Source organism: Nyctereutes procyonoides, unplaced genomic scaffold (assembly GCF_905146905.1).
Source record: "Nyctereutes procyonoides isolate TBG_1078 unplaced genomic scaffold, NYPRO_anot_genome, whole genome shotgun sequence".
Taxonomy (NCBI): domain Eukaryota; kingdom Metazoa; phylum Chordata; class Mammalia; order Carnivora; family Canidae; genus Nyctereutes; species Nyctereutes procyonoides.
In genome coordinates, this window is record NW_026575049.1 from 23,539,245 (window position 1) to 23,563,527 (window position 24,283).

The 24,283-nt window shown below is 52.3% G+C and overlaps 2 protein-coding genes across 4 annotated transcripts in view; both read left to right on the forward strand.

The window, feature by feature from the left end:
* Positions 1–5,001, forward strand: part of PACSIN2 (protein kinase C and casein kinase substrate in neurons 2) — a 138,312-nt gene extending 133,311 nt beyond the window's left edge. For all 3 annotated transcript variants that reach the window (XM_055328639.1, XM_055328638.1, XM_055328640.1), the window contains exons 10-11: positions 218–414; positions 3,212–5,001. In XM_055328639.1, the coding sequence (XP_055184614.1) occupies positions 218–414; positions 3,212–3,324 (310 nt within the window). In that variant the 3' untranslated portion in view covers positions 3,325–5,001. The remainder of the gene's footprint in view (positions 1–217; positions 415–3,211) is intronic.
* A 10,616-nt stretch (positions 5,002–15,617) lies between these two features.
* ARFGAP3 (ADP ribosylation factor GTPase activating protein 3) overlaps positions 15,618–24,283 on the forward strand; it is a 50,904-nt gene continuing 42,238 nt past the window's right edge. Inside the window, exons 1-2 of the mRNA XM_055328884.1 lie at positions 15,618–15,793; positions 21,644–21,762. Of these exons, the coding sequence (XP_055184859.1) occupies positions 15,725–15,793; positions 21,644–21,762 (188 nt within the window). The 5' untranslated portion in view covers positions 15,618–15,724. The remainder of the gene's footprint in view (positions 15,794–21,643; positions 21,763–24,283) is intronic.

The following is a 24,283-nucleotide window of genomic DNA, read 5'->3' on the forward strand; positions in this document are numbered from 1 at the left end:
TGGCACACCACCACAGGAAGACGGGTGTGCTGGGCAGCCCTGCGGGGAGCCTGACTGCACTGTGATGCTGAGGGACTGTGCTCCTGCGGAAGGAGGTCCCTCGCCGGGCCCCGGGGCTCCTGCAGCCTCCCTGGGCAGGGGCTGAGCCTCCAGGCAGGACCTCGTGCCTCTGTCAGTCCCATACTCAGGGTCCTCGGGTCCACCCTTTTTCTTGCAGTGTGAGCAGCTATGAGAAGACCCAGAGCTACCCCACTGACTGGTCGGATGATGAATCTAACAACCCATTCTCCTCCACGGATGCCAATGGGGACTCAAACCCATTTGACGAGGACACCACCTCGGGGACGGAAGTGCGGGTCCGGGCCCTTTATGACTACGAAGGGCAGGAGCATGATGAGCTGAGCTTCAAGGCTGGTAGGTGGGCTCCCCGACTGGCACCTGGGGCGAATGCTTCCAACCTGCTAGGGGAGTTTTTTTTGTTTTTTTTTTGTTAAGTTTGGGAAATTCCTGCTAGCTGCATCTGTGGGTCGTCCTCCCACATTTCAAAAACAGCAGATGCTCAGTGCCAAACCTTAGAAGGCATGAAGGGTGCCCTGGTGCTTTTGCCCAAGGCACCACTCCCAGCAGGATGGAGGGCTGGGCACAGCAGGGCACTGGGGCAGGGGATGTTCATTGCCAGCACCAGCTGTTTTCCCAGGTGCTTCCCAGGTGGAAGCAGCCAGCCTGCGGGTCCCCAGGGGAAGGTTTTCTCCAGAGACCCCAGCTGGCAGAGGAGCCCTTGGCGAGCCACCTTGCCCAGACCCCGGGACCACACTGAGTACCTCTGGGCCACTCAGCTTCATCTTTGGGTGCCTTTGAGCCTTCCCCCTGCAGCCACATGGTATACTTTCTACTACCGGCACACCTTTGTTGCCAGTACCTGAACTTCGTTTTACAGAACAGTTTGCATCCAGATCATGGGAGCTCTGTGTACACAGACTCTCTGGGCTTTGTCTTTTTTTTTTTTTTTCTATGCTAGTTGCAATTCGCTAAAATGGGTTTCAACCATTAGCTTGAAAGCGCTATGTTAGAGTGTGTCCGAGGAGGAAGCACAGGAACCTGATGCCAGAGGGGGCCCACAGAGAGCCAGGTCCTCCTGCCTTGTCCCCTCCTCAAAGCCATCCCAGACCCGCCATCACACCTCTGAGTGGGAGGCTGGGCTGGAAGGCAGCACGCACAGGCTGACACCTGCCCTGCACTGGGACAGACCCCTGCATCCAGCCAACTGTGGGCCGGAGGGCCGTGTCTGTGCCTGTCAGCCTCCTGCCTCCCTGCTTCACAGGCCGGGCAGCTGGCCTCAGACACTCAAGCCTAGGGTTGGTCACCAGGCATCCCTGTTGGTTGTAGGAAGTTCGTATGCATCTGAACTCGACTTTGTCCAGGTTTTCTGACACCTGGGAGTCATTCTTCCCTAACTTCGTCAGTTGGTTTATTCATTGTAATTTCTAATTCTTTCTCCATCTTAGTTGTTGGATTTGTCTGCGGTTTTATGGATATAAATGTTTCTTTTTGCTCCAAGTGAATTGTTAAAAGCAAACTGATTGAAACCAATGTTTTAAATCACCAGTTCACATTTTACAGCCTCAAAGCTCCCCTCTTCACTGTGTTTTGTCTCTTCTGTTGTGACATCCGCCCAGCCAGCACTGTTTTCTTCAGTTGGTAGTACGCTCACTCCAGTGCCCTCTGCTCCTCTGGGTCTCAGGTGCCTGAGAAACCTTTCCCTGGGCCCTTTCCAGCCCCTGTGAGTGTCACAGAGCTCGGACAAGGGAAACACCAACCGTCCAGGGGTCCACAGCGGGCAGGATGGACAGGAGGAGATGGAGCTTTGCCCTCCCATGCTCACTTTTGCCCCGTGTTCACTGCTGGTGTTGCTGAGTTAGATCTGCATGGGAACCGGTGCTGAAAGAGTGGCCCGGAGGCTGGAGGAAAGCCATCCCTCACATGGGAGTGACGGCAGCTCTCGCTCACTGGCCGCTCACTGGGTGCTGGCCACCACCTGGCTCCTTCCCTGCTCTCACTTAGTCCTCCCAGCACCCGGTCTGCAGACAGGAAACCTGGCCCCAGGGGCAGGGCGTGTTGCCCATGAGCAGGGGCCCTGGGATTCGAATCCAGTAGCTCTGGATATCAGTCCCACAGGCCTCTTCATCACTTTAGCTGTACCAAAGAGAGACAGGGAAACGCCTTCACAAGGCATAACTGCCCGGGGAAGAAATTGCCACCAAGCCTGAAAAGGGGACCCAAATGCCAGTGAGAAATGCAAAGCTCCAAGCTGAACAAAAGGCAAAAGCTGTCCTGGGGCTAACAGACTTCCGGCATTTGCCTGGACCGAGGCCTGAGCTCCGGGGTTCCCATGCCGCCCCTGCAGGCGGTCGCTGGCCAGAGCCCCAGGTGGCTCCTCGAGCGGCCTCTGGTGCTAGGCTGCTCTGTTGCCCTGAGCGGGAGATGCCAGACCTGGACCTTCCCCACCAGGGCCCTGACCACACTTTGGTCTTTGCCCCCGTCTGTCTCCTTGAAGGACCAGGACTCCATCTGCGCCCCCATCAGGGTACCTTCTCCCCTGCCCGGGCCTGGCCTTCATGTCTGAACAGACAAGCAGAATCAAATGATGCTAACACACAACACCATGGGAGATTACAGAACTGTGCTGATGGCTTCCATCTCACTGTATTGGGAAGGGATGATTTCTTTAAGTCACAGGATGAATGCCCTGAGCTGGGGGCTGGGCTTAGACTGATGGGTCCCTGCCCCTCCCACTGCAACCACTCCAGTCACACTGAGTCAGGATAACAGGTTCCAGAAGAGAGTGAGAAGGTGGAGCGGGCTGGGGCTTGGGGCAGAGGACAGCAGGAGAGGGTGGCAAGGGGGGTGGCACAGCCGCTCGGAAAGGGTTCCTCCGACCCAGCCTGGGATGATTGGGAAGCACGGAGCCCGTGACATTTAATTCTGCAGTGTCTGTAGGAGCTGCTGGCTTTAGGGACTCTGTGCGAGACCTCTCTGAGGCCCCTTTAAAGTGCAATTTAGTAGAGAAATAAGTAGGTCTGGCCCCACCCCACCCCCAAGAGAATGCCTGCCCCTCCTGCCCAAGTTAAAAACTGTCTGTGGGCTGGGGGTGGGTTGAGCTAGTAGGGCGACTGTGCCCGCTCACCAGGACTGCTTCTTTCTTGTTTTGAAGGAGACGAGCTGACCAAGATAGAGGACGAGGATGAGCAGGGCTGGTGCAAGGGACGCTTGGACAACGGGCAGGTCGGCCTGTACCCAGCGAATTACGTCGAGGCGATCCAGTGACGGGCCAGCCGGCTGGCTGGCGGAGGATGGAGGCAGGGGCCCCAGGAGCTCCGTTGGCCATCGGCCCCGGGCAGCGGCACTCCGGTAGCAGCCGGCCGTGCGAGCGTCCGCTCCTTTTCCTGCAAAACCTGATGGCTCCGTTGCCCTTGGCTTCATGGTGTCTCTCAGAGGCAGACGAGCTGGGTCATTTCACCTGGGACTCGGCACCTTTCCACACGTGGTGTAGCCGGAGAGGTCTGAGCGCAGGAAAACAGTACAACAGAACTCGCCCCATTCCCCCGTCCTGCTCACTGTGCGTGTCGGCTTATCATGGATCTGTCTGTTCTTGACCTTGCTTTTCCTCCTCTCCTGAGTCATGGTGGGTTCCACTGATTCTTGTTCCACTGATTACTTCCTCTGACGAGTCCCATCACCCGCAACGTAAATGAACAAACTTACATGCCATTTTCTGAGTGAAGACTTTGAGGTTTTTAATTTAAAGGCTGTGTACAGTTATACTTTTTTATATACCTGTTCTTCCATTCACTGATACTTAAATTATGGCACAGAGTGATACACACCAGTCTCGAGGCAGCCCCTGTCTCTGTGCTGCACTGTCAACCAGCCGGGCTGCGCTGGGGGCAAGTCGCAAGGCCGGGGCTTAGTGAGACGGGTGGTGTTTGAGGCTAGAGGTTGCAGTGGAAAGGTGGGGACACGCTCGGCTGGGTATCTGTCGTGAATGCCCTCCGCACTGGAGGCATCCGCCGTGAGTTCCGGAAACAACCTTATGTAGTACTCCAAATGTCCCCATATTTAAAAACTTATTTTCGTTCTGCTTGCGTTCCAAACTTCATACTTGCAAATTAACAATTTTATCAGTGATTTGGAAGGTTCAAAAGTAAGACTAACTTCTGAAGCACATGCGTCTATAGGTTAAGATGCTTTATATTAGACGGTCACGTCTCGGTGTATATCTGTATATATTATTTGATATGCAGAGAATCTAAAGAGTTCGTCTACTGTTTGAGATTTAATGGTTTCTGACAGAGGGTTTCATTTGTAAACTGCTTGAAGACTGTGACATTCGGGCACAGGCCTGGCTGGGCCAGCTCGGGGCTGGGGGCGTGCGGGCCTGGGCCTGTGTGCCGTGGAGGCGGCTGTGGGGAGGCCTGTCTTGGCCAGCCAGCTCTGGGCCCCCCTCCAAACCAGCCTCAGTCCTTTCCGTAGCAGAACACTGTAAAACCTCCCGTGTCTTTCCAGCAGCTGAGGGACACAGGGCTCCACTCCTCTCTGTTGCTCATGAGCACACGAAAGCTGGGTCTCACCCTGAGCACAGGGGTCTCTTCTGAGTGGCCTTGGTCATCGGGAGCAGATGTGCTGGGGCAGGAGTGACACTGTAATCACAGGGCAGGGGGTTAGGGGGGAGGGAAGGCGGGAAAACCTTTATTTTGTGTAACCCAGACATGGGGGAAATGGCCGCTGCCATCACAAGCTATGCATTTTCTCAGTGTTTCCAGCGAGCTTGATGTCTTGCTTGGAAAGTGGATGTGTGTCTGTGTTTGTCATGACAACTTACCAGCAGAAATCCTCATTCCTTTGCTACAGATTTACCAAAAATTGTCAAGTCTTTTCAGTTAGGAGTTTCTTTAAATGTATAGTATTTTAGAAAAAAAGAATCAATAAACAGTTGATCTCGTGTGACCGTCTGGAGCCCTGTGTCCCTCAGGCCCATGCCAGCATCTCCCAGCTCTGGAGCTGGGCGAGATCCCAGGCATAAGACCATGGCCAGAAGGGTTGTTTGTATGCCCTGCCACCCAGAGGTTGGGGATTTAAGGCACCCAAGCCCCTCGATTCCACTCTCCCCGGAACCTGGTACTCTGTGGCCTGGGCTTCCCCAGTGTGGACAGCAGGCTGGCACCGCCTTCCCTCCCTGAGGTCCAAACAGGAGGACCCAGAGGAGAGAGCGTCCATCACTGGGTTTCTTTGAACACATTCCCTGAGCGCCTGCTGTATGCTGGGCCCTGTGCTCTGCTCATACCGTACCTGAGAATCACATGCCCATCTCCAGGGGCACCCCGGGGGGCTCAGGTGGTTAAAGGTCTGCCTTCCACTCTGGGTCATGATCCCGAGGTCCTGGGATCGAGCCCCATGTCAGGCTCCCTGCTCAGCAAGGAGTCTGCTTGACCCTCTCCCTGTGCCCTCCCCCCAGCTTGTGCTTGCTCGCTCTCTTGCTCTCTCTCAAAATCTTAACAAAACAAAACCAACCATGCCCATCTCCAGACATCCCCGAGTGGGCTGTCTTCCTAACCCATTTTACAGAGAAGCACACGGAGGCTCCAGGAGCCACACCCAGGGAGTCCCGGCTGGTCTGTGGCACAAGGTCCCTGTGGGATCCTCCCCCTCACTGGGGTGGCCTGTGTTGAAAGGCGGCCAGGGAGGCGAGGAAGGAGAGATGTAAGGGTTGTCGCAGCCCAGCACCAAGCCCCGATACACTCATCCAGACAGGGCCCCTTCCGGGGTGCGGGCCTCGGGGAGGCGGGCAGCCGGCGGCCGTGCTGCCTCATGAGGAGCTGCGTCGCCGCCGCGGGGTGGAGCGGCCTCCTGGTGGCCAGGCCCTCACCACCGCCATGGGGAGGCCGCAGTCCCCCCGCTCGGCGAGGACGACACGGAAGGTCCAGGACCTCCAGCCCCGCGACAGAACTGCGGGGCTCCTGGGGGCCGCCCGCCCTGCTGCCCCACTGGCAGGTGAGGAAGGGCTGGGGGGAGCCGGAGGGGGGGCCCTCGGACTCGGCGGAATTGGGGCTCCTGACTCGCCCCGCAGCTGCCCCCGGGAGCCCCGGGCACCCAGGTGCCAGACCTGTTACCGTGCTGACGAGGGAGCACCCCTCCTCCCGGCCAGCCGGCCAGCCGAAGCTTCTGGCATCCTCGCTGCCCCCCCACAGCCTCCTCAGGACGGCGGGCTGAGGCCCCGGACGCCCAGGCGGAGATGCGGCTCTGAGCGGCCGGAGCCGAGGCCCGAGGCTCCCTGAGCTTCTGCGAGGAGCGGGCGCCCGCTTCAGTGCGGCTCCTGGGGCCTCGGGGCAGACGTGGAGGGGACCCCTTGACCCCCCGGACGGGGCTGGGGGCTGAGAAGGGCTCCGTGGGCCACCGGCCCCGCCCCCGGCCTTGCTCGTGGGGAAGCAGGCCAGGTGGGGGGCAGGAGTGACGTGCCCATGGTCACAGTGAGTGGTTGGGGGAGCCGAGCATGGCCTGCCCCTGAGTAGCCCTTCCTTGCAGGGAATCCGCTGGCCCTCTCCACGGGTCATATTCGTCCAGCAAACATTTATTGAGTACCTACTGTGTACAAGACTAGGAGAAAAACGAAGGAGGACCTAGGTTTGCCTTTGGGGAACTCCAGAAGCTCAGGGAGGGTCCAAGTCATTTTGACACCAGGGAGGAGAGGGCAGGATGGTCCCCTGAGAGAGTACCTGGTGGATTCTGGATGCCACCCTACAAGTCTCAGGAAATTAAGGCGAACAGGGCCCCCAGCCCAGCTCCAAGGCCCTGGGGGTCACAGTACCATGGGGTCCTTGACCTGTTCCCCGCACTTCCAGTGGGAAGCATCCCTGCCTGGCAAGAGGTCAGGGTGTACTGCAAACAGGGGAGGAACCCCCCCCCCACCTGTGTGCGACCCAACACCCAAGCAAGTGCCTGAGCCTCACCTTCCGCAAAGTGGGGATGACCCTGGGGGTGTCCAGAAGCGGGAGACCTTGCTGGGCAGGCACCCTCTGCATCCCTTCACACCTGCAGGAGCACTGCCCCAGGGAGGCCAGACCCGGGCCCAGCCGGATCTCACAGGCCTCTTGCTTGAGGTACAAGGTCATCCTGCACCAGGTGGGGCCACTGCCGAGCAGAGTTAGAGGAGCCGGGCTGATCCCGGCACAGTTTCTCAGCCCACTGTTTCTCACCAGCCTTGGGCTTAGCATTTTTCAGCTCCATGCCAGGTCCAGTGCTGAGCACCTTTCTCTGCAAAGGGTCACATAAGGGCTCCTCATTATGCACGAACGCCGCTTTGCAGATGAGGAAACAAATCTTGAGAGGCTGCATGATTTGTGTGAGGCCATCCAGCAAGTTAGGGGCAGGGCTGGGGTTTCAACTCCAGTGCCTAACTCCAAAAAGCAGGTGCCCTGGTACACCTGGAGGATTTGTTACAGCCCCGCTTGCTGGGCCACATTCCAAAGTTTCTGAATCACGAGGTTGGGGATGGAGTCAGAGTTCGCATATCTAATCTAATGTGTCCCAAGTGATGCTGACCTGGAACCACCGGTCTCAAAGCACAAGGAAGAGCTCCCAAAATACCAGCCATTCCTTGTGCCCCTCGATTTGTTCATATAACCAGCAGATGCTCCCAACCCAGCTCTGGGACATGGGAGCCAGGCCCTGGGGACCCAGACACTGATTGCCCACAGCCTGGCCAAGGCAGTGGGAGATAGGCCCCAAGAGAGTGCAGGGAGCAAGGGACACAGGCCAATGTGACATCCCATCCCTCACTATTCCTAGGACTCTCATGCCAGGGGCAGGGAAGGTTAGGTGGCAGGCCGGTGGCAGAAGGAGAGGCGTCCCACCAGGGTCAGAAGGGCACCTGTGTCACTGATGAGCTGCATGTCCTCAGGTAAGCCCCTCCGTCTTCCTGACCTTCCATTTCCTCATCTGGAAAATGGGGAAGTGGTTCCTGCCTTTCCTTTTTCATGATCGCATGCGGTCTAGAGTGTGAACCTGCTTGATAAAACACACAAATCTGGGGGCCACTTATGGAGGTAGTCTCACCCCAAAGGCCATCCCAACTCGGCCGACCTCGGGTGGAGACTCCAGATCCTCCCCAACCAGTCCCCAGGCACGAGTGCCTCCTCGAAGCCACGTATCCGTCCATGTATGAAACGACCCAGGGGGGCTGGGTTTTCCACATTTTCTCCCCTGAAACTCAACAGTCTTACAAAGGCATAAAAATGGGTTCGATGGTTAAAAGCATGGACCGTGAAGTCATATTCCCCGTGCTCCAACTGGGCTGTGACGGTACCAGCAGCATGGGCCTGACTGAAGTACTTAATCTAAGCCTTGGTTTGCTTGTTGGTAAAATGGGAATAAGAGCTTATCATTTGTATTTCCGTCTGTGCCAGCCCCTGGGCTAAACCCCCCAACCCTCCAGCAGCCCCATGAACTAGGGAAATGTTATTATCCCTAGTTTTACAGGCGAGGTGCTGGGGGGGCAGAGAGGTTGGGTGACTTGCCCAGGGTGCAACAGCCCCCGGCAGCCCAGCGAGCCCTCGGACGCGGTGGTGCAGTACAGGCCCTGCCACTAGGCCGCGCTGCTGGGCTGTGAGGGCGCAGCTGCAGTGACCCCCCACTGGGACCCCAGGTCCTCCCTGGCTCTGGAGTCACAGCACTGGCCCCACTTGACTGAGCAGCAAGCTGGCCCCAGACCTTCTCCCCTTGAAGCTCCTAGAGCGAAACTGAAAAGATCCAGTGAAGCCCATTTTGGCCCATCCAAATGGAATTCAGATAATGCTGCTTCAGACTCCTCAAATCCTTTGTGGGAAGGGCTAGGACGTGCACAAGGGAAGGAACGGATGAACAGATGAGCTGCATCAGTAACATCATTCTCATTTTTAAAAATGTTTTATGTATTTATTCTTGAGAGATGCAGAAAGGCAGAGACACGGGCAGAGGGAGAAGCAGGCTCCTTGTGGGGTGCCCGAGGTGGGACTCGATCCCGGGATCCCGGGGTCACGCTCTGGGCCGAAGGCAGATGCCCAACCACTGAGCGCCCCCAGGCGCTCTGTAACATCACTCTCTTTAAGGAAAGGATAACTGACGGGCAGACACCGTGTGGCCACCGAAGGCCACAGAAACCCGTGGCAGTGACAACACAAACAGCCCCGAGCGCCACAACCTTGGATCAGCAGGGCAAACCTTGGGCAAATGGACCATGTGCAGCTAATGGGCCACCTCTGCCCCTTTATAGTATTTTCCAGTAACCATGTCCATGCTTTTCGCTTATTTATAAACAGAACAAAGGCTCAGATGGAAATCTGGAATTTAAGCAAAAGTATTCAGAAAAACAAAGCCACCCACGGTCCGGGGGTCCAGAGGCAACCACAGTGGTAATTCCAGATTATTTTTTCTAGTCTTTTTTTTTTTCCCTATGTGCATGTGTGTAGCACAAGGATTCTGTTGTGTTTGTCATCAACGTGTATGTTTTACAAAATTGAGCTCATACTATAAACATAGTTGGGCACCCTGTTCCCTTCTCTTAATATTTCAAGAGCATTTTCTCATGTCCCTAAATATGCTTAGATTAAAAATAGAATGCATGGTATTCCATGGGCCATAAGTCCCACACCGCTGAAGATTTGTTTCCCACTTCTTTTTTCATTTTTTTAGGTGTATATATACAGTAAAATGTTCCCCATTTAGTGTACAGTCCAGTTTTGACAAAAGCAGTCATGGGGACACCCGGGTGGCTCAGTGGTTGAGTGTCTGCCTTTGGCTCAGGGCGTGATCCCGGGGCCCTGGGATCGAGTCCCACATGACGTTCCCCATGGAGAGCCTGCTTCTCCCTCTGCCTGTGTCTCTGTCTCTCATGAATAAATAAAATCTTTAAAAAAAAAAAAAAAACACAGGGGATCCCTGGGTGGCTCAGCGGTTTAGCGCCTGCCTTTGGCCCAGGGCGCAATCCTGGAGTCCCAGGATTGAGTCCTGGGATTGAGTCCCATGTCGGGCTCCCGGCATGGAGCCTGCTTCTGTCTCTGCCTCTCTCTTTCTCTCTATGTCTATCATGAATAAATAAATCTTAAAAAAAAAAACACACAAAAAGCACAGTCATGTAATCATCACAATCAAGAAATAGAACTGTCCCATTGCTGCCCAAATTTGTCCTAGTTCCTCCATAATTCAACCTTTCCTTATATCCTTAACCCTGGGAAACTGCTGACCTGTATTTTTGTTTTTTTTTTTAATTTATGATAGTCACATAGAGAGAGAGAGGCAGAGACACAGGCAGAGGGATAAGCAGTCTCCGTGCACCGGGAACCCGACGTGGGACTCGATCCCGGGTCTCCAGGATCACGCCCTGGGCCAAAGGCAGGCGCCAAACCACTGCGCCACCCAGGGATCCCTCTGTTTTGTTTCTATAGTTTTGCCTTTTCCAGAATGTCTTATGAATGGAATCATACAGTTTGCAGGCATTGTCTCCCCTTCTTTTGCTTCCCATAATTAATTCGAGATCCATCCATGTGGTTTCACACATCATCGGGGTAAACTTCCTTCTCATTGTAGGTGGTCTCCGGGGAATGAACTCCCCATTTTGCTGAGCCAGCTGAAGGATTATTGGGGGCGTTTCCAGTTTTTGATAATGACAAATGCACTTGTTACAAACAATCAGGTTTTGGTACACACACAAGTTTCATTTCATTTTGCAATTATTTTTGCTAATATTTTAATATTGCAAATACTACAGCAATGCACAATTATTATACCAAATCATTCATCCCATTAAAGGAGGTAATAGCCCCAGCTGACATTGTTTTAAGAAATCAGTCAAGAACATCAACTCGATAACAAGTAAAGATCAGTAAGTGTTTTACCTTAAACACTTAAAACGGGGCATTTGTGAATCTAAGTGCGCACTGCCTGAGTGTTGTAGGGGTTTGTGGAAATCAGATAATGTCACTCATGATTCCATGTGCTCATTTTCAAATGCACCTGACCTGTACAGAAACGGGGTAAGAGACAGCATGCGCCTGTTTTCTCTTCAGCACTAACGCATCCTGGTGTCCTCCAGGGGCGAGAGGCGAGATCTGTGCCTATTCTCACTCTGATTCATCATACGACTGTCTAGGCAAGTCTAATCTTTCCTTGAAGTGGCATCTGGCTTTCGGCAAGTTCTTGCTTAACTGAATGAATTAAATAGACTAAATGGTGTTTCGCTTGGTCACAGGCACCCCAGGATGTCTTCATGAAAGGTAAACAGGGACGGTGCACAGCAGGCATCGCGCACCTGCCTCATGGCTGGTTCCCTCTGTATTGTTCTTAAGTCTGTAGTAATGAATTTTTGTCCTCTTCTGAGGGTGAGAGGATCTCTTATTAGCTTTTGGATTTGGTGTAACTGGGTTTTGCTTCTACTCCTCCTCTGGCAGCAATGGATCTTTGAACACTGTGGGTTCAGGGTTGGCTGCTCTTGTGTTCCAGAAGGGATATGGGTGGGGTTTTGTGCCCATCCCCCAACAACAGCTGGACACCTGACTGCCCGAGGGGTTTCTCTCAAGTGTCTTTGCCTCCATCTTTCTTTCTTTCTTTTTAAATATTTTATTTACTTATTCATGAGAGACACACAGAGAGAAGCAGAGACACAGGCAGAGGGAGAAGCAGGCTCCCTGCAGGGAGCCTGATGCTGGAACCCAGGACCCCGGGATCACGCCCTGAGCCGAAGGTAGATGCTCAACCACTGAGCCACCCAGGTGCCCCGTGCCTCCATCTTTCTTATGAACAATTTCTCATGGAAGTTTATGGAAAAGAACTCGTGAATGAATGTAAACTTTTTGTATCTGAGGCCTCACGCTATTTCAGACTGACATGCCAGCCCACACTTGGCCTTTACAGATTCATTAAAATTTCAACTTATTTCCTCTTGCCTTCTTGTATGGTGGCCACCTTTCTCCATTGCTCCTATCTTTGGGGGCGCTCAATTCTCTTTGGAATTCGGTTTACTTGGTTGATTTGCAACCTTAGCCACCTGATAGGCTTAAGAAGACTTATGATTTTGTAGACTATCCAGTCTGTTCTCATCAGTATGCTTGGGAATGGTGCTCTTTGTAGCTTTGTTTATTCTAAGCCTATCCCACACATCTTTACTGAATACATACTGTGCGCCAGGCATGTTCTAGGTGTTGCGGACAGAGGTACACAAAACAGATCTGATCTTAGTAAATTTATGTTCGACCGAAGGGAAGCAATATATATATAGTGTTACATATTGTCATGTTAGGTGGTGATAAGTTCTGTGAAGAACACTTAAGCAGATGACAGATGAGCCAGTGATGTGCATACACCGGTATTTCTCCTCCTATAGACAGTCTGTACTTCACTGCCCGTTTTTTCTTCTCCTCGTGATGTGGTTTTAGCATGCTGGTGAGGTTTAGTTTTGAAATGTTGGTGCGGTCAGGAGCCAACGGCCAAGAAAGGAACTCTTGAGACGTCTTTGGTGCAAAAAGGTGATTTTATTAAAGCAAGGGAACAGAACCCCTGCGCGGAAGAGCTGCTGCCCTGGGGTTGTGAAGAGTCGCTGATTATAGACTTGGGAGTTGGGGGAGGTGAGGAAAAAGGGAGGTGGACAAAAGGACTGTGATATACTCAAGATTTACATGAAAGCAGAGGCCTGGCTACTGCTGAGTTAAGGTGGTTTTTCCTTCTAGTGAGACAGTTGGGGGCTTCCTGGAGGAATGTTGTACTTTTCCTATTAAAGTCCTTGTCAATAGGCTGCAGGTGTTAAAGAAACTTAACTTTCTTTACATTTCCTTTTTTTTTTTTTTAAAGATTTTATTTATTCATGAGAGACACACAGAGAGAGGCAGAGACATAGAAGAGGGAGAAGCAGGCTCCATGCAAGGAGCCCGACGTGGGACTTGATCCCGGGTCTCCAGGATCATGCCCTGGGCTAAAGGCAGGTGCCAAACCGCTGAGCCACCCAGGGATCCCTGTTTACATTTCCTTATGCTCTGTTTCCCACATCACTCACGGAAGGGAGGGTGATGTTAGGACTCCAGGAAATTGAGTTATGGGTCTCTAAAAATTAGGCTATTGATAAGAATGCTTTTTCCCAGAACACCTGCGGGGCTCAGTTGGTTAAGCGTCTGCCTTCAGCTCAGGTCATGATTTCAGGAGTCCTGGGATCGAGTCCTACATTGGGGTCCCTGCTCAGTAGTGAGTCTGCTTCTCCCTCTGCCCCTCCTTCCCACGCATGCTCTCTCTCTAGCTTGCAATCTCTCTCTCAAATTAATAAATAAAACCTTTAAAAAAAAAGAATGCTCTTTCCCTGTATATCACTAAGACATTGGTAAACTGATAGAGACTCATATTCTGCAGGACTGTGATCTTTATCAGTTAATCATTTGATTTTTTCCCTTCCCTTAGTTTTGGGGCATCGAGAAGTACCTGAGGAATGCCACACTTATCTCACAGTGGGTGTTGTGTGTGTGAGGTGTCTGTCATCTTGTGCTTTGTGCCCAGCTGCCTTCTGCTCCCTTATCACTTGGGGGATCTCTATGTTGTAGAGTATATAATACCCGGCATCCAATATGTAACTTGGTAAGTAAGCTTTCAGCTCCAAATAGTAATCATCATTCCCATCAGAAGGGCTATGACTGTTCCTCATAAACATGCCAGGTGTTCTGTGTAGGGCCAAACCAATACTGAGACAGGGAAACTGAAGGGACCCCATTTTGCTCCTTTTCCTGCTTCTGTTCTTGCTAGGACCTGCACCCCCGCCTTACACATGCCTTAATGTATGTCCTCTTTGTTAAGATCAAGAAGTTAATGATTTCCTTGGAGACCTCCAGCACAAAAGATAACATCCAAGGACTGACTAGCCAGGGTCATCACGTAAATCTTCCAAGACCCTGGGGCTGCAGATACCTCGATGCCAAGATCCCTGGCTCCAGGGCATAAGTGACTGACGGAGGACACTTGAGTTCTGGTCCTTGTTTGGACCAATCCTGGAATGCCTGAGACATGCACACCAGACCACAATCCTCAATAAAAACCCCAACCCTGAGCAAAGGACGGACTCTCTCTTCCTAAGTCTCCCAGACACTCCATCTGCTATGCTCTATCACTTATGCTATTTATTTTTTAAAGATTTTATTTATTCACTCATGAGAGACAGAGAGAAAGGCAGAGATATAGGCAGAGGGACAGGCAACCTTTCTGCAGAAAGTGTGATGTGGGACTCCACCTCAGGACCCCGGGATCACAACCTGAGCGGAAGGCAGACAGATATTCAACCACTGAGCCCCCCAGGCACCCTTCACTTATGCTATTTAATAAACTTTGCTCTCACTTCCTCTCAGCTAGAGTTTTATTTCTATCCTGCACAAAACCAAGGACCCTCTTGGCTGGTCCGGCAGGACTCCCTCCGGGTCCTGGGACCGGCCAGCGTGCATGAGTGTCACAGGGGGACACAGAGTACAAGAGTATATGCTTCTGACTCAACAGAAGGAAGAACTTTGGGTCACAGCCCTCTTCAACAGTGACTTACTGTTCTGTTAGGTAATAAATTTCCCTTCCTTGGAAAAGGTCCAACCCTGGGTTTATCTGAGTCCACATCCTTGCAAACTTCCAACTTCCTCTTAGGGTATCTACCCGGACAGGCTGAGTGAGCATTTCCTGCTTCTAAAAGTAGGAAAGACGCAGCCAAAGGCTTTTCCAGGGCTCCCTCATGCTGTCGGGCACTGATTATCTGTAGCGCCCACTGCACCGACAGAGGAGCAAGCCAGGCTTTCTGGAGAAGAGGACTGACCTGACCAAGGGCACAGCTAGGAGGGGGCGGGCGAGTCGGGCTTGGAGCCGAAGTGAACCTGACCTCGCCCTGCACCACCCAGCCTCGGGCGGCAGTTCTGGGGAAGCACCCACCTTCCTCCGCGACTTTAAGCCCCTCCGTGACTGGCAGCCGCGGGCACGTCCCGCTGCTCCTCGGGTCTGGATTCACCGGTCCCGACTGAGCCTCAAGACGACTGCGACCTCTCGCTGTCCCGACACCCAAACAGGTACTTGGAGGAAACCGATCTTCGGGCGGTGGAGGCTTCCCATCCACGGCTCGGCTTCAGCTTAATGCAAAAGAAAAAAGAAAAAGCAACAAAGGCGACCAGAGAAAATCGGGCATCCGATGGCGGCAGGTGGGTCCTTCCCCTCGCGCTTCCCCCCTGGCTCCTGCAGGGATGCTGCGCGCTCGGGAGGACCAGGTGAGAAGACCTCGGCCACGCCTCACTCCGTGGGTGGAAGCGGCGGCCGAGCAGCTCCGGCGGGGGCGGGTCCCCACGGCCGAGCGCGCGGGAGCCCACCCCGGCCTGACCCAGCTTCGCCCGGCTCGGCCCCGCAGCGAACTCCCCAGGCCACCGCCGGGAGGGGCGCCGGGCTCCTGCGCACGCGCGGGCGGCGCCGGGGCGGGACTCGAGTGGGCGGAGCCGCTGAGCGAGGCCGCGAGAAGAGAGCGGCGCGGGAGCCCCGGTGGTGGGCGTGCCCTGGATGGGCGTGGCCTGTGGGGGCGTGGCCTGACCGTCACGCGCAGCCCCGCCCCCTCGGCCGCCGTCTGTCTCCCGGAGGCGGCAACCGCTCCCGCTCGGCCCTTCCCGGTTGGCCGGGCCGGCTGCGCCTCGCGTCTCCGCCGACCATGGGGGACCCCAGCAAGCAGGACATCCTGAGCATCTTCAGGCGCCTTCGCTCCGTGCCGACCAACAAGGTAGCGGCCGCCGGGCGTGGAGAGGCTCGCTGGGCGCCCGTGTCCCAGCCCGCGGGCGGCCCCGCTGCCGTAGTGGCCGCGGCGGCGGGAGGAGGAGCCCGCCGGGCCTGTGACACGTCGCACTTGCGGCCGCGGCGCCTCGGCCTCGCCTGGGTCCGGGCCGCGCCGCCCCCAGCCGCCGCCAGCCTCAGCGAGGAGCGGGGAGGGCGCGCACCGGGGCCCCGGGCGCGGCGGGCACCCGGGGGGTCGTGGGGGCGGGACGCGGCAGCATCTGGGGGTCCCTGGGGCCGGGGGCACGCGCTTGTGGTTCCTGACACCGGGCGGGGGGGCGCCCACGGGGCGGCTCCTGGGGGGGCGGAGTGGGCCCCGGGGTTCCTGAGGCAGCTGGGGGCGAGGTCTGGGGCCCCCCACCCAGAGAGCGCTGGGGGGGCGCACCCGGTGGCCCGTGTGAGCGGGGCGGACCTGCAGGCCACCTGTGACCCAGCTGGGGAGCAGCACCGGCCCTGAGACTCCAGCTGGCGGCGCTGGGAGCCCGGGAAAGCCCCTGCGGCCCCCTCTGCGCCCTGGATCCGCCCTCTGGAGGTGCTCTGGGGTGCCTGTTGGAGCCTGGTTGGTCACCTGTGTCCTGATGGCAGCCTCAGTTTCCCTGCCTGATGAGCGGCCGAGTGGCCTCTGCGACGGCTTACAGCTCTTTTCCCTTGCTAAGAAGGCCCGCCACAGACCCTTTCTCTTTCTTCCCCTTGCATCTCTTTGGAAATTGGGGTTTTTCTTTTTCTTTTCTTTTCTTTTCTTTTCTTTTCTTTTCTTTTCTTTTCTTTTCTTTTTTTTTCTCTTTTTTTTTTTGTCTCCAGAGGTTGTTTTCTCTGTGACTTTTACAACTTTTCGCAACTGGCCCGAGATGTTGTGATGACACATCGGGGCTAACGTGACACCCTCCACTGAGGATCACAGGTCACACTGGGGCCTGCAGAGTGCAAAGGGCTGTCAGTGTGTCAGCGTGGACTCTCCCCTCCGCTCCTGTGACAGGAATCTGTCTGGTCCCCACTGTCATCTCCAAAGTGAACAGCTGTTAATGATCATGGTCATGAGCCATGACGTCATGCCATAGGAAGATCCTGAGTTTTATAAAATTTAGAGTTCTTTGTTTTAAGTCTTGGTGGAAGGGAGCCCATACTTTGTACAGACTCAGAAGAGTGAGAGAGCAAAAGAGTTTACTGGAGGTGATGTCGGATGAGTGTAGGAAAGTCAGGAGGAGTAAAGGCTTCAGAAATTCTCTTCGTGCTAATTTCTTTGCTGTTTCCTTGGTTTTTAAGTTTAGATTAACCTGCTTATAGGGAATAGTTGCTATATAGCGAGACAAGATTAGGACCCGCAGTTAGTAGTGTAGAAGTTATATTTTTTTATCTGCTTTAGCTCAGAACCAGGCTGTGTTCTCTTTGAATTCATCAAAGGGAAGGTGCCCTCTCTTAAAGAAGAAGTCATTGTCTTTTTTTTTTAAGATTTTATTTATTTATTTGAGAGAGAGAGAGAGAGTGGGAGAGCATGAGCAGGGGGAGGAGCGGGCTCCCCACTGAGCAGGGCTCGATGCCCAGACTCTGGGATGGTGACCTGAGCTGAAGGCAGACGGTTACCCAACTGAGCCACCAAGGCACCCCAAAGTCATTGTCCTTATGACACTTTTGAGGAACTTGTGTGGGCTCGCTGGTGACTGTGTTACCTTGGGCAGGTTACTCGACCACTTTGTACCTTCTTTACTCCTCTGGAAACGGAGAGAGTGAGGAGGATCTAACCTGGATGGTTATTAGGAGGATTAAATGAGAAAATCCGAGAGAAGCACTTAGAACAGTGTCTACACGTGCTAGTCTTCAATAGCATCGGCCGTTGTTTTGTTAGGATCATTATTATGAACAACACACCTGTGGAAAACTTTATATTCTGGAATAGGATTAATAAAAGCACAGAGCAAAAGTATTTTCCAGTAATGTTGCACAGTCCAGAAGTGTGCTACATTTCTTGATGAAGAATTTTTCATTTGATCCTTAGTAAGAAACCATTATCTCAGATGGTTTCAAAGATGAAAACGAGTTTTAATGTTATGGAGGAGTTGGTGAACAGGAAGCATTTTTTTTCAGAAGGGGCTATAACAGCTATAACAGAGAGCTCTAAGATACACTGGGAAGGTACTTCAAGAGAAACGACGGGGTTTACTTTCAGAATATGTTATCTGGTTTCTTCATCTCATGTGTGATGAATATTTACTCTGGACCAAGGTTTTAACCCAGAAGGTCAGTGTTCCAGTTTGAGAAATCCTTCCTTGTCTCTATGTGTTCCTTAGTTTTATTGCTTGATTGCTTGAGTTCCTCTGTCAACAAGTATTGTTGAGCAGCTGCAGTCCACTGGGCACTGTGCAGAGCAATGAGATCCACGGATGGAGGGGGACAGGCTCCTGCCCTCAGGGAGCCTCACGTCTGGGGGCTGGAAGACAGATGAAGGTCAACCCCCCCAGCCAAACTGCACGAGGGGCAATGTGGTGAGCGGTGAAGAGTGAGCTCTGGGCCAGGCCGCCTGGGGTCCAGTCCCCAAGATACCACTCCTCAGCTGTAATACTAAAACTTCGTAAGTCCTTAGTTTTCTCTAAAATGGAGATGAAAACCGCACTACGTAATTTGCAGAGAATGCAAAATGTGCAAGATGAAAATGCAGGGCCCTTGTTTAAAAAGTGTTGAGAATGTCAGGATGAGACAGCAGAGCATGAAGCAACCACAGGCTTTTCTACATGTGGGGCCCTGGGCAACTGCACAGGTCACACACATGCCCAGAAGCTGGCCTTGATGGGGACAATAATAATACCTCCTTATAGGGGTGTGATGATGGTTCAGTTGGTCAGTAACAGTACCTGACATGGAATAAATTTGCTCAACTCTAGCTGTTGTTTGTCTGGTACTTACTCTCATCATTAGGCAAAGCAAATTGTTAGGCAGAGGCATTTCTTTCTTTTTTTTTTTTTTTTTTTTTGTGGGGGGCGCGGAGGGAGAGGTAGAGAAAGAATCTTAAGCATCGTAGAGCCCGACCGGGGGGGGGGGGGCTCGATCTCATGACCCTGAGCCGAAATCAGCAATCGAGCACCCCAAAAGCATTTGATTTTCATCACCATAACAAGTGCATTCTGCTTAGAAAACCCTATCTCAATTCTGGCGTGGGGTTGCATATCAAAACGAAGCGCCATCCCACTCTTGAAGCTCAGTCTCCTGCTCCAGCATTCGTGAGGGCCACACTGGGATTCCTTAGTGCCTCCTGAGGTCAGGCCCCACAGTTCCCCCTCCCCACCACCCCTACAAACTGTTCCACCACCTGTGTTTGCATGCAGTGAGTGCCTGCTTTGTGCCAGGCTCAGTGTCCAGCTCAGGTGCAGGAGAGGGGGCCCCCGGCCTCTTGGAGTGACATTTGGCAAGTCCTCATCGTAGCTGCTGGGTCAGCCGGGTGCTTGGGTGGCATGTTTAGAAGACCCCCTGCTCCCTTCTCAGCCTTGCGAGCAGACCGCCTCAGGAGTGACTCCCAGTCTTGCCTGGTCTGGGCTGTGCACCATCTCCATGGTCACCTCCCTCCATGGGGCCACTTACTGCAATTTAAGATTCTGTTCTTGAGATTTCATTTGCTTCTTGGACCTTGCCTTATTTATTTATTTATTTTTAACTTTTTGTATCCTCTCCCTGCTTCTTTCAACTTGTAACTAATTGTCTTGCCTATGAGGCTGTGGGCTCCATCCACAAGCTCCATGCCGGCTGACCCTTCCTGGACTACCTTTGCACATCTGCTTTGTGTGTGCCAGTGCACAAATGTTAGTTGAGCGACTGGGGGATTGCAAATGACCTCTTGCAGAGGGACAGCATCATTGGCAGAGTTGGTGATGCTGTTTGGTGCCCCATGGAAGGGGATTCCTTACTCACCTGGCCGTTACCACAAGGCATCTTGATGTCTGTGTCCTTCCCTCCCACTGCTCAGTGAGCTCCAGAAAAGCCAGCATGTGGCCTGGCAGAGGGTAGGGACTCAGCATAGTGTTTGTGGAATCTCTGACAACAGGTAGTTCTGAATACCTGAGTGCCTGCCGTAGTGTCGGGCATACAGCAGGCAGTCAGTAAATGCTGCCATGAATGGACTGGCACCTTCTGTGTCAGTTGTCACCCCGACCCCACTATTCACGCAGGCTTTTCATGTGAGTCACAGTGAGGGGCTTTGGGAAATCTGCTGGTGTTTTCACTTTTGTGTTGCCCTCAGAAGGCCAGAAGCCAGGTCCTCCTTGATGACTAGAGTTGGAACAACCTTCGCATAGGTGGCTCTGTCTACAAAGTGTTTCTAAAATATGGGGCTCTTTTTCTGGGGGGGGAGATGGGGAGAAGAAGTGTTCTCTTATTAGTGCAATGTTTGCTCTTCTGTTGTTCTGACTTTAATTCATTATAAATATGGGTTTCCATGACAGACTCTGTATATTTTAGTTACGCTTTTTTTTTTTTTAATTCATAGAGACACAGCTAGAGAGAGAGGCAGAGACACAGGCAGAGAGAGAAGCAGGCACCATGCAGGAAGCCCGATGTGGGACTCGATCCCGGGTCTCCAGGATCACGCCCTGGGCTGCAGTCAGCGCTAAACCGCTGCGCCACCGGGGCTGCCCGACTCTGTATATTTTAAAGTCATTTTATGCTCCTGTTGCCAGGCGCTATGAGATGAAGAATGTTCGGCCTCAGTCAGTGTTGAGGGAGGAAGGCCCTGGGTGTTATGAGGTTGCTGTCAAGCTGTCAGCTGGGGCTGCCTCTCTGAAGCCTAGGGTTCTCGCTCCCAAGTTTACCCTTGTGGTGCTTCGCCGACCTCTGCTCCTCACTGGCTATTGGATTTGTGGCCTCAGTTCCTCACCACGCGAGGATGTCCACTGGGCTGTGTCCCCCTGACACAGCAGCTTGCTTCCCCCAGAGCCAGTGATCCAAGGGAGGGGGATAGCAAGGAACAGGAAGGAAGCCACAGCAGCTTTTCCAACCTAACCTCTGCCTTATTACTGGTCACAGAGCACCCTGCCCGGGTGAGGGTGGCGGCCACACCTGCCATCCCATTGGCTGGGGTCAGAAGGACCATGTGTGAGCGCTGCCCTCTGGTGGAGAGCCACTGTCTAGAGGGCCACAGGGCCTTGAGCATTCTCAGCAGGGGGACATCCTGGCTTGTGTGTGTCCGGTAGGAGCCCTGTTGATGCTTACTTAACATAAAATCATTTATAGGAGTACCTGAGTGGTTCAGTCGGTTAAGTGTCTGCCTTCAGCTCAGGTCATGATCCCGGGGTCCTGGGATCGAGCCCCATGTCAGGGCTCCCTGCCCATTGGGGAGTCTCCGTCTCCCTGTGCTCCTCCCCCTACCTCATGCTCTCCCTCTCTCTCTCAAACAAATAAATAACATCTTTTTAAAAATATATAATTAAATATGTGATAATACTAAAAGAAATTGAAAGTTGAGGTTTAAAAAAATCTGAGATTTTAAAAAAAGATTTTATTTATTTATTTGAGAGAGAGAGAGAGAGCATGAAAGTAGGGAAGGGAAAGGAAGAGGGAAAAGCAGACTCCCTGCTGAGTGGGGAGCCCCACATGGATCTCAATCCCAGGACCCTGAGATCACGACCTGAGCGGAAGGCAGATCCTTAACTGATGGAGCCACTCAGGTGCCCCTAGGTGAGATAATTTGTAAAAACCAGTTTAAAGGTGTAAAGGTGAAGCAGCTTTCAAGCTCAACCACGATCGTATCCTATAAGATGCTTCGTTTGGCTAATATGGATGAATTAATTAGTAACTGAATTTTGAAATTTTCTTTCAGGTGTGTTTTGATTGTGGTGCCAAGAATCCCAGCTGGGCCAGTATAACCTATGGGGTGTTTCTTTGTATCGACTGCTCAGGGTCACACCGGTCACTGGGCGTTCACTTGAGTTTTATTCGGTGAGTCTTTTTTCATCGTGGGTGGGAGGGATCCTGTTGTTACACAGGTCTTTTTCCCCTTTTTCCCTTCATGTTTGTTTTGACATGAGGTAGGATAAGAGGCCGGCTCTGAGTTATGGGAGATTTGAATCTTTAGAATTAGGTGAACTGGGAAAATGGATCCTTTTCTATTCTATTGCTGTTCTGTAGAGCTCTGTGCCAGGGACCTGAGGCTGTGACGCTGAAGACAGAGTCAGAATGAAGGATTTGAGACATTCTTCCTCTGCCTTTATCACCTTCTAATAACCAGCAGCTCAGAGGAATCTTACTATGACACGCTCGTGACAGAGGGGGTTTGGGGTGCTGTGAGTCCATCACACACCCTATCAGGAAGAGAGCTGATGTAAAGGGCGAGAAGCCCTCATTATAGCATGGGTGTGCTTCCGGCCCCATCCTACAGCCCTGGCTCCTGGGGGTCACTGATCTCACAAACCCTGAATGAATGATTTTTGTACACATTTTAGTGAGAATTTCAAGTGCTTGTAAAAAGAAAGTCTTTCATTTTTTTATCTGCAGACCTGGGCTGCATCGGCTCCTTCTGGAGAGTATGTATCTTCTACTCAGACAGTCTGGCAGTAGCCTAGATGGGGCTTTTGTGTGCACCCCCTTGGACACAGCCCCACAGTCCAGTGGGAGGCTGAAGTGCCCTTGTGTGAAGTAAAAGTAATTAATAAAAGGATCCCTAGGCAGGCTCAGGACTTGGAAGCCCAGCAAGGCCTGCACTTCAGCCCCCGGGGGCCTAGGCCACCGAGCAGCCCTCGTTCTGATCTCCATTACTGCTGACCCCCTCCAACCACTTCACCTAGTTCCCTGTCACTTTTTTCCAGGGGAGGAGCCAGTAGGCAGGCAGGGTATTTGGAATTGTGGCAAGCAGTTTGATTTTATATTATGACCTAAGGAATATTGATACAATGTGATTATTATGAAGAGCATTAGTTCCTGTAAGATAAAATCAGTTATAATTTGTGATGAGATATTTTACATGATGGCATAAAAACTGTGTAGTAAAAATAATAAGATAAATTTTTAAAATATATTAACTTAAAAAACCTTTCCTGTTGTACTTTCATGAGTTCTTTTTTCAGAAATCAGTTCATAGAGGCATGATGAGCTAATAGCTGTATAATTCTATATGTAATGAATTAGAAAACGGAGTTCTTTTGTGCAGTCTTCCTGGTTTCATTTCCTGTCTTTTCTTTTTTCTTAGAGATGTTGGTCCCAGAATATTTTGACTATACTACCCTATCCTGTTCTTGTCTCTTTTTTTAAATGTCGAGGTCTTTATGTGCCAAGGCAAGTTTCTTTCTTTTTTTTAAAAGATTTATTTATTTACTTATTTATTTGAGAGAGAGCGAGCGAGCAGGACAGAGTATGAGCGGGGGTGAGGGGCAGAAGGAGAAGCAGACTCCCTGCTGAGCAGGGAGCCCAATGTGGGGCTTGATCTTTGGACTATGGGATCACGACCTGAGCTGAAGGCAGATGCTTAATCAACTGAGCCAGCCACTCAGGGACACTGGCAAGTTTCTTTTAAGTGTACTTCCCCTGACCCCTGTTCAGCTCCAGACCAGTTGTTACCAGTTAACATAAGGCAATGTGTAACCGGCCATCTTCCTTTGTTCTTCCCCTCTTCCTCTCTGCCAAGTCCCACCCATTATAATCTGGCCCTCCCTTTGCTTCACCACCAAAGCATACCTCCAGTTTCAACCATTCCGGAAATCAGGCGGGTTTCTGACGTGTCCCTGGGTAAGGGAAGGACTGACCAGAAACCTAATGTGGCTAGACAGTGGAGTCTCCTCGGGCTGCTGCAGGTTTAATGACTAACCTTTAAAAAGTCAGATAAATATAACTATGAATCCCAGTGTTTATAAATGATTCAGAAACAACTATTAAAAAATCCCGTGTCACTGGAGGTCAGCAGTATAGGAGTTGGGCAAGAGAAAGCCAAGGATGATAAGGGTACTCAGTAGGGTTTTTGTTTGTAAGAGGTGGAGGTTTGCTCTTTGGATGTTTTTTTTAATTGGTTACCAAAATTACAAACACTAGCCTAATGGGAAAAAAAAAAATGCAAGCAGTCCCAGAGTTCATAAAGAAGTGAAAAGTCCTTCCTCTCGAATCCCTTTCTCTTCTTCTTCTTCTCCTCCTGCCAGACACAAACACACACACACAGACACACACGTTGTGCTCCCCAGGCGCAAACAGATTAGCAGTTTGGCTTATGGAATGTTTATTTAAGTGGAGGTTTGGGGGGTTTTTTAAAAGTGGAATTTCAAGTCAACAACTTTACAACGGAAAAAATTTATGAACTGTTGCTTTTGCCAACCTACAGGGGAAAGGTGGGTTAGGCATCCACGGAAATGGCCAACTGCCACTTGAAGCAGAGTGGATGTAACCGGACTGGCCCCTGCCCACCAGCTGCTGGGGCTTGACCTCTGCGCCTCCGCTCCTGGGCAGCTGGGCCCTACCGTGCCTCTTCCTCCTCCAG